The sequence below is a fragment of the Lactuca saligna genome, chromosome 5 (assembly GCF_052625555.1).
Source record: "Lactuca saligna cultivar CGN05327 chromosome 5, ASM5262555v1, whole genome shotgun sequence".
NCBI classification, from domain to species: Eukaryota; Viridiplantae; Streptophyta; class Magnoliopsida; order Asterales; family Asteraceae; genus Lactuca; species Lactuca saligna.
Window position 1 is genome coordinate 226,086,205 of NC_136421.1, and position 13,339 is coordinate 226,099,543.

The 13,339-nt window shown below is 33.0% G+C and overlaps 1 protein-coding gene across 3 annotated transcripts; it reads right to left on the reverse strand.

Annotated features, from left to right (window-relative positions):
* Window positions 1-422: 422 nt before the first annotated feature.
* LOC145045621 (hexokinase-1-like) lies at window positions 423-4,466 on the reverse strand. 3 transcript variants are annotated; one of them, XM_078993946.1, is made up of 9 exons: window positions 3,821-4,463; window positions 3,491-3,638; window positions 3,221-3,403; window positions 2,717-2,791; window positions 2,410-2,565; window positions 2,224-2,322; window positions 1,929-2,059; window positions 1,349-1,430; window positions 423-883 (listed from the first exon to the last, which is right to left on the reverse strand). In XM_078993946.1, exons 1-9 carry the CDS (start codon window positions 4,090-4,092, stop codon window positions 536-538), a joined length of 1,494 nt encoding a protein of 497 aa, XP_078850072.1. In that variant the 5' UTR covers window positions 4,093-4,463; the 3' UTR covers window positions 423-535. The 3 variants fall into 3 exon arrangements, with proteins under 3 accessions (XP_078850072.1, XP_078850074.1, XP_078850073.1); XM_078993947.1 differs by having other exon boundaries at window positions 741-917; window positions 3,821-4,465; XM_078993948.1 differs by lacking the exon at window positions 1,349-1,430 and having other exon boundaries at window positions 701-883; window positions 3,821-4,466.
* Between the last annotated feature and the right edge of the window lie 8,873 nt (window positions 4,467-13,339).

Below are 13,339 nucleotides of genomic sequence, written 5' to 3' on the forward strand. Positions count from 1 at the left end.
AGTCTACCACCTTCACCTAGAAGCCATTCCTCAAAATGCAAGTTCATTGAATACGAAATCAACACTGTACTAACATTCACATATAAATCATTTGTAACTTGCAAATTAATTTGATCCATCAATGTACCAGTCTTCTATTCAATGTATTAAAAAAACATTTTCCTTTAGATCACTGATCATTCAAACCCACGCCAATAACACGGGTAGCCTTCATCTAGTTTGCATAAAAGCCGGTGACAAAAGTATCACAAAACTAAATATATGCTCAGTGTTTTTTTTAGGTCTACACAAAATAAACTTGTTCTATTAGATATATTTTTTTAGGTCTAGGCAAAAGAAACTTGTTCTATTAGATATATTTCGTACAAGGTTTTTCAAGTTAATTTTTCAAATCAAACTTGCTTTACCAAGTAGAATTCTAATAGATAATCGATCCCTTTGGTGCATATTCTATAATATCATAATTCAAGAATTCATTATAGAAGTCTCTTGACATAGCAACATTTTCCCCTCTAAAAAAATACATAATATTTTCTTACGAACCATCAACCTCGAGATACTGAGAATGAGAAGCGGCAAGAAGAGCTGCCCCAATTCCCGACCCATCATTTGAGTGTACAAGCTTTATAGTATCCGATACTTTATCACATACAAGACCATGTAGTGCATTCTCCATACATTTACTGTATTCGGTGTAGTGTTCATACAACCCCCCATCCATTGCTATGACTGTGTTTAGTGTTTCTCCTTCTCTAATTGTATCCCTTCCTAATTTCTTTAAAATTCCCAAAATCCCGGATGCAGCAAGACGAGCTCCTCGTGTGGCGATTATATTGCAAAGCTCGACTATAACCCTTCGTGTCTTGAGGGATGTATTGGATATCTGCACCAAAGCAGTTTTATGCTAGACGCTGGTTCTGATACCATGTTAGTTATGTGGAAATTTGAATTTTCTCTCCAAAAGAGCTCTTAAGGAGAGAGACTCCACTATATATAGAGACATGTACTCTGATAATGTGGGACTCTAACATTGACTAAAAACATTATGATTAAAGAGTAAATTACATTCTTGGTCTTCGAGTATAGCTGATTTGCGAAAATTTTGTTCCAAAAACTTTTTTATTGCAAAGTTGGTCATAATTTGAGGCTTTTGGTCCCTGTTCCAAGTAAAACACTACAATTTTGGGACAAAAATTAGTCATTTTACTTGGAACAAGGACAAAAAATGTTACAAAAGCCTAAAATAAGGAGCAAAGTTGCATGAGAAAACCTATAGGGACCAAAGTTGAAAAAAATCAACCATACTCTATGATAAAAAATGTAATTATTTCACAATTAAATATTGCACCTCTAAAATGTCTTTCATTTTGTTTCCGACCACTCTTAGATCAGGGGATGTGTCGTGATGCATTGCTGACATCTCTGGTGTCCTATGAATTGGAAAATGTTAAACTGATGATGAAGAAATGCTTTTTTTTTTTTTTTAAAGTTTAAAATGGATCCCAATGTCATAAGATAAAGGAATTAACAATGTACTTTCACTAATACTTATATTATAACATTGTACTTTTAACTTTTTCTTATCAATTCGTAGCATTATACTTCCATTTTTCTTATTATGATATTATATATTTAAAAATCTACTTAGTTATAGCACTAAAAATTCTATTTAAATGACATTGCTATAATGGGGTAAAAATTTCAAAATAGAATGTTGTAAGAGGAAGAAATAGAAGTAAAATATTATAATAAACAAATCAATAAAAATACATTACTACTTCCTTCATATCACCCTTCGATTTTACCCTCAATGTGTGTGTTTCTCTATTGGTTGCTAGAACACATCTAGCGTTATTCCATTCTACCCCACATGTCCATTGAAATAGATAAAAAAAAATATATGAAATCATAAACTTAAAAAAAAATACCTCAAAATAAACGGGGTTTTTAGTTTCGGGGGAACTACATCACCAAAAAGTGCAGCCTCATCAGCCATCCTATATAAAACTCTTCGAAGAAGTTCTCCAAGATACATTCCCGAAATCATTTTCTCAAATATCTACCAACAAAATGCATTAATAGCAACGGATTAATTCTGCCACAATAAATGGACACATTTTAAATAATTTCCAACTTCATAAAAATTCGTAACAAACTAGTTGTTCTAAAAAAAAATACCACAAATGGGTAATAAACTATTTGTTTTATGACACTAGTATTCACCTGTTCGCTAGGGTTCAAACTTTCAACATCAAGTGCGTTATCATATTCTGTTAACGGAAGCTGTGAAGATCTGAAGTTACCCCACTCCATGTTGACAACCTTTACAAAAAAATAATTACGGACCGTAAATAATAAATCTTTTTTGACATTGAAAGTAGAATGCTATAAAAGGAAATGTAGTGTCACCATCTCGCCGGATTTAGGAGGTGGGCCGTGCCATTTTGGTGTACCCTGAGCGCGTTCCACATAAGCTGCATTTGATCCGGTACCCAAGATTACCGCGATAACAACGTCTTTATTGTCGTATCTGCCCCCTGCTAATGTCCCCACTGTATCATTCACCTAGGTTTTAAGTTGGATTTTAGTTATAACAAAATTAAAGGTTATTGTAATATATATATATATATATATATATATATATATATATATATATATATATATATATATATATATATATATGATGTTTTGTTTTTTTAATTTGAAATGAAGTTACCAATGCGGAAACACGCATATCGACACCTTGACGTTTCATTGCACGTGTTAATTCCACAACTACATCTTGACCGACCTATATAGCATCAGCAATAACATAAATGTACCAACGAAGGAATGTAATGGAATAAACAATGTAACTGAATGAATCATTGTATTCATGTTTGGTTTGTATTCATGTTTGGTTGGTACGTAAGAATTATATTTTAATTAAAAAGATATTTTCTAGAAGAGATTTTCTAATATGTGTCTTTCAATATTATCATAATTAGATATTATCATAATTAGATGTGATAAAAATTAATTTTATATAATATTACCGTAGGAAAATGTAAAACACAAATATTATTTATAATTAATGTTTATAATATTTAATTATAGTAATATTGTTCGATTAATGTTATATACGTTAGAAAATCCTTTTATAGAATATATAATGTAATATAAGGGAGTTTGGATTCTATATACTAAGAGAGAAGTGAAAAGGAATGGAAGCGCGAATTACCATGTCGTGAATAGAGAATCCTTTGGTCCATCGCATGAGAGTCCCGGAATCAATCGACAATTGCATCACCGGAAACGAGAATGTGAACCCTAACTCCCTCTGTCGCCCAGGAGGAAGATGAAACTTGTCACCTTCATCAGCTACGAATTTTGCAAGTTCGGCTGCGATATAGTCAAAAAGCGCCTGAAAATATACAAAAAGCAATTAACTTGCAGATTCCGGCGACCAATTCCGACGAATTTCTATTACTTAAGATATCGAGGGGCTTACTTGCGAAGTTCCGACCATCAACTGTGGAGGAATTGAAACCTCGGCAAACTCTTGAGATTTGATACCGGATTTCCCTGCCAATTGCACTCGCAACACCCGGAAGTTTGTTCCTCCGAGATCCAATGCGTAATACACGCCTTCTTCGTCGCTGAAACAAGGAAACAGGAATTTTTTTTTTCAGGATATCAAACGAGATTAATTAGATTTAAAGTGAATCAGAAGCTTCAATAATCATTTTGAAATCATAAACAAACAAAAATTCAATCTGTTTAAGAGTTATAGAGTTCATCGAAATAAAATTAGGTGCAAATTGAATGGATAATTAGTTACCCAGTGGGAAGATTATCAACGTAGCTGATGAGCATCTTGAGTTTGCTACCACCTTCAGAAGCAAGTCCAGCATGCATTTCGACAGTCATGGCGTCAGCTATCTGCTTCAACTTAGCGTTGGGTGTAGCACACTTTTCTTCTAATTCTTTAAGAATTTCCGCCGTTTTAACCCACCGTCTCGCGCTCCTCACATGGTGGCGCACAATCAGTGAGGCCGCAGCACAAATTACAGCCCCACCTATCACCGCAGCTCCCACCACAATTTTTCCCATCACAAACGACGAAAGTGTACAGAGAAACTGTAAACTTATTGCGGGTGATCAGATCGGATGGTGATAGTAGTGATCATTCACCGATTGATTTGACGATTGAATCTGAAAAGGATAAGTGGCCTATTTGATTTGATTGAAGAAGAAAACCCTATACGATTGGTGGGTGTAACAGGAAGTAATTGGAGAACAGAAAAGGGAAAAGGTGTTTAACATAAAAATGGAAGAAAAAGGAGGTGGTGGAAAGTTGATTCCGACCAGTGGCTGCCAGATCCTTAACGGTTTCTCTTTTACTTCTTACCGGAAAAACAATTACACGTTGGATCCCCTTTTCGAATCAATTTCAACGGTTCTTAATGTCACCAAAATTTAAATAAAGTAACGATATATTTGAGCTAAACGTGCACAATAGTGATATACTCTCTATTCTTATAATTTGTAAGATTATATTTTTCTATCCGATTTCAGATAATTTTAATATCCTTATTTTATGCAGAACAGCAAAAAAAAAAAAAAAAAGTTTTACTTTGCTATAATTTAATGGTTTGTTCAACTGTAACGTTTTTTTTTTTTTTTTTCTAAAATAAACATAGATGTGTTATTAATATGAAATTTGATATCAATTACCTTTCCGTTGTGTATCTAACAGTTATTTACTTGGGATTAATTTGTTTGTTTATTAAACATAAAAAATGGGTAGATATAATTTGCTACAAAATAGCCTAAATGTTAACTTGTTTATCAAAATAGTCACGTTTTTACGAATGCTCACAACGAAATACGAAATGATCAAACCTATATTTAAGCCAAAATTTTGGAGACTTCATTCATTTTACACCAACAATTCATTTTTGAAATCTCTTTTCACGATAATTCCAAACTCCAATGTTGCTTCAAATTCCGTAAGATATAAGCACACTTCTAGATCTATCTTTGTATGTTGTAGTAATCTAACAAAATTTTCGTTCATAACAGGATCCCACAATCTCCTTACAAAGTAACTGATGATGTAATCTCTCTAGTATATTCTTGATACAAGTTCAGGGGAAATAATAACTTATGTAAATGGTCGGAGTGGATAAGTTGTCCATTTATGTTTGATCTTGTATGATTGAACCTATTGTACTTCTTTGTTCTAGGCTGCGTCTAGCTCCTTGCTTCACGTTGGTTATTTTATTTTAATTTTATTTGTCGTTTAAAAAAAAAGAATCTTCGTTAAATTGGTAACTTATAGTTACTCAAAGCACAATTTCACGGTTTGCAAAATCTTATTTTCATATGTTGTAAGAAATCAACAATCTATCAAAGTGCTAAGCATTGTAGTATAAGTTACTCATTTTCACGTTATTATGTTGTGCTTGAGATACCTATGAAAATATGTTATATAATGTAATGCAAAAGTAGTCTATGAAGATCCTAATTTCGTATACTATGAAATACAAAATTTCTTATAATACCAAATTAGTGTTTTTACATAACACATTATAACACTGCCTAACTACATTTTTACATATTTTGTGTTAATTTATGTGGAAATTGGCATCCAACATCAGTGTCACTACCGAACTTCAATTTATTTTCAAGTATGGTTTTCCTTATTCCTCCTTTTGAATTTCTTATTTCACTTTCCACATTTTGCAGTGATGAAGAATGTATTTTCATGGTGGCAAAGTTTAATTTTAATTAATAATAACTTGCATATCAAACTAAGAATAATTTTTTGTGGTTTAGAAACATGGTGCGTTGTGTTTTCAATAGAATGGACTTTATGTTTTGAAACCATAGTATATATATATATATATATATATATATATATATATATATATATATATATATATATATATATATATATATATATATATATATATATATATATATATATATTAAAGGAAACAACTAAAGACTACTTCTAAAACCATTGAGAGTTGAAGTGGAGATGACTTTCCAATTTGGCATAGTTCGTCCAACATGGTGCATGGAGGCCATCGCCAACATAAAAGGGATGTATTAGATGACCAGCATGGTCGTTGTTAGAGATATGAGTGTTTCGATTGCTTGAATTCACTGTGAATCATGATGCGCTTTCATATTGAAATATTTCGATGATATAGTCAAAATTTCAACAAGATAAAACACAATGATTTCAAGAACAAAGAATAAAGAGAGTTATGATCTTCTTGTGTTGCAAAATTCGTATGACAAAAAAACATGTAATTAAAACCAAGTGTAAGAAAATTGGTGAAAAACTTTTATATTGACACTTACAAAACCATCAAAAATTGTTTTTCAAGTAGGTTTAAAAAACAGGGTTTGAAATCATAATTTCAGATTTTCATGCATTTTCCATAAAGCAACATTAATCCTAAAGCTCGATTCCAACCAAAGAAATGCCGCTTGGACCCTACCACCAAGGGTGCTACCCCCGAACCCCTATGGTTCAGGGGTTCTGCTCATAAATACCAGTTCATTTAAATCAGAAAAAACTCAGAAAAGCATATTTTATATCGGTTAATATATATATATATATATATATATATATATATATATATATATATATATATATATATATATATATATATATATATTTGATTCATTCAGATTTTGCTTATTAATTTGTAATAAAGATTTTGTTTTGCGTTAACTAAAATTTATAATTTTGTATATTTCAACTATTTATTTAAGTTTTTCACCCAACTCATACTTAACACCAACTTGAATCCCAACTTACACCCATCTATAAGATGTCAGAATATCTCCCAGCTAACATAGGATCATGCTCCGCCCATTTTTAAGAGGAGCACATCACACAAACTGCCAAAAACACATCATACCAACAACCTCTTCAAGCTAAAAGGTGGATTTTGCCTCCATAACAACAATGTAAATACCACCTTAATAGAAGGTTCCCATATGCGAACATATATTTTTCACTGCCTATATTAACATACACCCTCTCTCGATTTTAACCCATATAACTTCAGCTTTAGAGCATAATCCTAGGCTTATCTAAGATTACACCTGATACTAGATTTCACTTTGTGATCATAGGTTACGGTGATCCTATTTTCACCCAGAAGAAATCCATTCTAAACACTCCCTAAATTTGTTGCATTAAAATTGAGATCAAACTTGTCATCAACTTATTGAAATATACCAAAAAAAAAAAAAAAACATTTTATGACATGAAGAGAGAAGTCTGACATCACAACATTATCAACTTTGTTGAAATTGAACTGATAGAAGATTTCAAAGGTCGTTCTTATTTCACATAAGGTTGTTTTTGGATCGATAAAGTTGAATTAAGTGCTACCTAGAGAATAATGGAATCCTAAATCGGTGAGGAACTTGGAGGCCAAGTAATCATGTTTATGGAAAATCGGTCATAGTTTTCTAGTGTAATTATAAAAGTAGGTGTGTTAGGCTCTATAAATACATTGTCTAAATCGAGTTAAGGATTTAGAGAGACAAATTGTACTTAGTTTAGGTTTTGAGTCATTTTCCTATTAATCAAAGAGTAGTTTGGTTAAATATTGTTTTGCAATCTCATTTTCTAAGCTTGAATTGGTATCATAGCCCTTTGCTTTGAGATCAATAAGTTACTTACTTGTTGAACAAGGTGGTCAACATGGTGAGACAATAAGCGACTCCATGCGGTGCTCCGAGGAGAGAGAAGGAGACTAGAGCCACTTCGATACACTGCCATATGCTCACATCCACTAATTACACAGTGTGGGCAATACATATGTAGGTGGTCTTGCAAATTCACAAAGCCTGGGAAGTAGTCAATCCAGGAACCACGATGAATGCAGAAAAGAATGATCCAACAATGGGATTACTTTACCAAGCAATTCCTTAAAATTTGATAATGCAAATTGGTAAGCAAGAAACCTCCAAAGGACTCTGGGATGTGATCAAAGCAAGACACATAGGGGTGACCGTGTGAGAGATGCGATATTACAAACCATGATGTCTGATTTTGACAAACTTAATATGTCGGAGTCGGAGTCAATTGACAACTATGCCGAAAAGTTGTCCGAAATAACATCCAAATCGGTGGCACTTGGAGAAACGATCGAGGAATCAAAATTATGACTAAAATTTTGAAAGCATTACCAAGAGCAAAATTCATCCAGATCATTACTTCACTTGAACAGGTACTGGATCTTAAGAATATAGGATTCGAGGATGTCGTCGGGAGATTGAAGGATTACGAAGAGAGGATCAAATAGTAGACAGATCTTGAAGACATTTATTCGAAGGTGATGTTCATTAAGACCGATCAGATATGAGTGAATCGGAAGACACATAAGAATGGAAAAGGGCAAGGGATTGAGGCAAGCGGGTCAAATAAATTTCAGACCTCTCAAAGTGGAAAGACCAAGTCGAATCGACCTAATACTAAAATGAATCAGTCCACCTCTAACCAACATCGAAGTAACAAATCGAAAAAGGATCGATCCAAAGTAATTTGCTATTAGTGTGATAAACCGGGTCACTTTGTGTCATAGTGCCCTGATCGAATCCAAAAATCACAAGAAAGTAATTTTACTGAAAGTGACGATATCGATGCAACCATATTTTTACATGAGGCCATGTTTTTGAATGAATAGAAGGTGATGCTATCTTACTATGACTCTCAAGAAAGCGATATTTGGTACCTAGATAACTGGGAAGTACTCATATGACGGAAAACTGGTTGTTTTTCTCCGGACTCGATGAAGGTCTAACCGGGAGGGTTAAATTCGGAGACAATTCGTGTGTAAAAATCAAAGGAAAAGGTGTTATACTTTTCCTAGGGAAGAAGGGTCAAAAAATGATGATGATAGAGATTTACTACTCAACGGATCTCAAGAACAACATCATTAACATTAGTCAAGCAAAAAAAGCTGATTGTGATATCCGAATGAAAGACAACTACCTCACCATGTACGACGCTCACAACTGTTTACTCATGAAGGTATAAAGAACTCCAAACTGCCTTTATAAAATAAATTACAAACTGGAGTACCTATTTGCCTTTATTTGAAACTAAGTGAAGATATATGGCAATGGGATGCGAGACGTGGACATATAAATTTCGAGTCAATGAAAAAATTCCCAAGAAAGGTATAGTCAAAGGGTTACCCCAATTTGATCATGAGAATCAATTGTGTGAATCTTGCTTGGCGGGAAAGAAAACAAAAAAGTCATTCCCGGTGATGACAATATCTATGACAAATTAAAACTCATATCGACTGAACTTGCTCAATCTTAATTTCTTGCCACTTGGCAGCACAAGGGCCTACCATGTCTTCCAATTTGTTGAGGAGGTCACCCTTACTGATCAATGAAGTTTCACTGATCAAAGTGTTTTGCCTTATGCAAACAATTGAGAACTCATAGAACTCACATGCATCGTTAACTTTAATTGGAATGGGCACAGAAACAAGAATATGTCAACTCGATAGGTAATGAACCTCAATTCGTGTGCTAGCGATAAACAATAGTTTTATTCTTGATTAGTTCCTGAAGCTTTTCAAGATCTATAAGACTCCAACTAACCTCTTGACATATAAGATTCTCTTTCAAGAACTATTCCTTGACAAACAAATATTTAAGAGTTAGTGCGAATTCTTATCCAGAATGACACTTCATATAATTGTTCTTAGTTGGTCTTTGTTTTAGCCAAAACATCACAACTACCAATTTGAAATATGCAAGAGTTAGAAAACGTTTCTATTCCAAATTTCATGATGTGTTATAAACCTACTTAAGACATGTCACTCAAGTCATAATCTTGGAGGACGACTCTAAGACTTGATTTTGGAAAGAATTATGATTCACCTTAATTGATTTAACCATTTCAACAATTCCTGATTCCTCTTCTTAGCCATGAATGTACTAAGGTGTCCTTACAGGATCAATTATGATATGGTTTTCATAATCATTAAGATGATTATAAAACACGATACTTAAGTTCTCTCCTTTCCTTTCAGATTGAAGAAACTTTTATCTTTCTGCCTAATTGATTCTTCTTATTCGTCCTGCTATACATTAAAAGTTTTTCAATGATTTAGAATTACACTTAAACTTGTAAGCACAACCATATTTATTAAAATTTTAATAAATCATGACGAATAGTCTTGTCTTTCTTTGTGCTGGACTTAACCGGTGCACAACCAAGTGTACCTGATTCCCTAGTCCTTCACTTGACTCACATATACATGTGAACAAGGAACTAGTCTTAATTCCCCAAAGATGAAAGTTCTCACTCATCATACAATACAAGTTGGATGATTCCAAGTTTCTATCCAATTTAAACTTGGGTGATGAGAATCTTTCCTTATTTGGTAAATTTAGACACTACCACAAATGAAAGAATCAAATCCATATTACTACAAATAGAAATATACAAACATCAATTTTCACATATGCTATTGCAAGGAGATATAAAATAAGATAAATTTCAGAAAATTTTCTTTATTTATAAAATTTTGGAAAATGTTGTCCTTATAATGCAATTACAAATAAAAACTATGTTTCTAAATATTTCTAAGAAATCTATCATTACTCCTAAGCAGCAGCTCAAAAATCCAATCATCAAATCATGCGATCGAAATCTATCTCTTTGTGTTCAAATTCAACTTACTCTTCCTTTAAGCTTCCTTTCTTTTCTTTGATCCTACAAAAATCAAAATGTAATTACATTACATCATGTATTTAGAATCTTCAAATAGGAACTTAATAGAGTTAGATAGTGGACTTACTTGAAGCAGAGCCAAACATTTCGACTTTACCATCCATGTGGTCCTTTAGGTAGATATGATAGCTTCGCATCCAATGCCACTTCTCTTGTCAGTAGAAGCAAACAGATTTTTTTGGAATGGTACATGGGACAATCTTAGATTTAGCCTTTCCCTTTCCCTTGGGAAGAGAAATCTTTTCTTGATTTCCAATGTTTCCATTGTCAATGTCCATGGAAGTGTGGGAGGTAGACCTTCTAATCAAATTTGTTTGACTAGTGCGCCAAATCATTTCTGATTCAGCAACAATTAGCAAATAGGTAAGATCAATAAAGGTCATGTCACGGTCTATCATGTAGTAGTCTTTAACAAACTGACTATACGACTCGGGAAGTGACTGAAGAACCAAGTCAACAGCTAACTTCCTCGACACAACGACTCCTAACATTCCCAGCATGTCAATGTGTGACTTCATCTCCAATACATGTGCACACACATACATTCCATCTTAGTGTTTTCTACCCAATAGGGTTTGAGTGACCATGAACTTTTCATGTCTTTGAACATGTGGGTTAGGGAGAACTATTGGAGGAGGTGGAGTAAGTGAAGCATGCTTTCCATCTCCAAGATCCAATCTAGGACATCATCTTCATGAGGAAAGCTTTTTCCAAAAGATCCGGGAAGACCATAGTTGTCTGAACTAGACATCTACATGGGACAAATTCAAGTTTAGTTGATTTAAGTCCTTAGTATAACACCCAAATGAAATACTAGGACCCAACACAATAATTTACAATTCGGAAGAGGGATGCTGTAATCCAATTGTAAACTATTTATCGGTAGGTAAATGATTATTTACTAATTCCACCACGAAAATGAAATTTTAAACGAATTAAGTTTTAAATGAAACTCCTAGACCTTTTGAGATTCATTGAACTTTTCAATGGTATTTTAATCACGATTATGCCTTTCAAGTTTGTGACTGGGATACCGAGGATCACAAACAAGGTGTGAATAACCATGCAAATTAGCTTGGTACACTGGAAGTCATTTATCACCTAATCAATGCACCGGTTAACCACACACGCTCCATTGATCTATGACAAACTACGAGCTACCCATTGCCACCCTACATTAGTCCACATTAGTGTGTTAGTTAACCCACACACTCCACTAACTGACCAATAAGGTGTAATGTGCATTTCATGGATTAGCATCAAATTCACATTTTTCTTAAAGTAACTAATATTGGGAATTTATAAAAGTTTTAGTTACTTTATATTTCATTATACTTTTAATGAGGATGTAAATGTCCTATCAAACTCGTTCGGCTAATGACCCTCTATTATTATTATTATTATTATTATTATTATTATTATTATTATTATGGATTTACTAGTCTTCTCTTTTAATTAAATGCTTTAATTAATTTAAGACAATCCTTACGAATTAACTTGAACTATTCAAAAGAAAATCATCTAGGTTCAAAATATAAAAATTCAAAATTAAAAACCATTTAATTAATTTTGAAGTTATGAACCAAGAGTTGCACCTTTCAATTACAAGAGTTTAAGGAATTCAATGTTTCTTAATTTGCGACTTTTCAAATACCAAAACTCGAAGGAAAGTTTTGTAACTTTTGAAAACATTTTCCATTCCAAACTTGATGGCTGGTTTGTAACTCTTAATAAAAAAACTTTTAGATTCCAAAACTTAAAACCAAGTTTTGTAACTATCCAAAACATTTAGATCAAATTTTAAAACCAATAAAATAATCATAATTTTATCTTTTACAAATTTGGCTTAATGCAACTCTTAAAACAAGATAACTTCAAATCAAAATATTACAAACAATTAGCTGATCATATAAACTAGTAATAATTTCATGATTTGACAATTTATCTTTTAATTGGATGTGATAATCAATACCATATCATAAAAATGAATTTTAAGTATCCAAAACAGTTTGTGGTAATGATTCTAATCCAAAACTTGGCCAAAAAAGTTGACAAAATCTTCTACTGAACAGTCACCACGTCGTGGAAACTTTGACCACATCATGATGATCATGTAGATTCCAAAAAAACGATTTTTCTTACTTTGAACAATTAACCAATGCATCTATATAACAGAAAACAACCCATGGGTTTGATACCAATGTTGGGTTTTATGTACTATAACACTCCTATGGTGCACATACAACCCTAATAGCTTTGGATCTAAGTTTTCTCTAGTTATACATGCAACAAAAATTTCCAAAGCATGAAGCCTACAAATCGCATACAATTTGACATATGAATCATAAAAGTAAGTTAGAAGATTACCTCTTGTTGTATCTTGTTGAATTTTAGCCTTTAAGAACTTAGCATCCCAAGTATGATGCCTCAAACGGTTCACAACACACCATGAACAAATTGAGGACTTGAGAGAGAGGTTTGGACACACCAAACATTGACTATGCTTCTCCAAGAACACATTCACCTGATTTTTTGCCTTAGTGGGTTACATATATAGTGTAGAATTCCAAG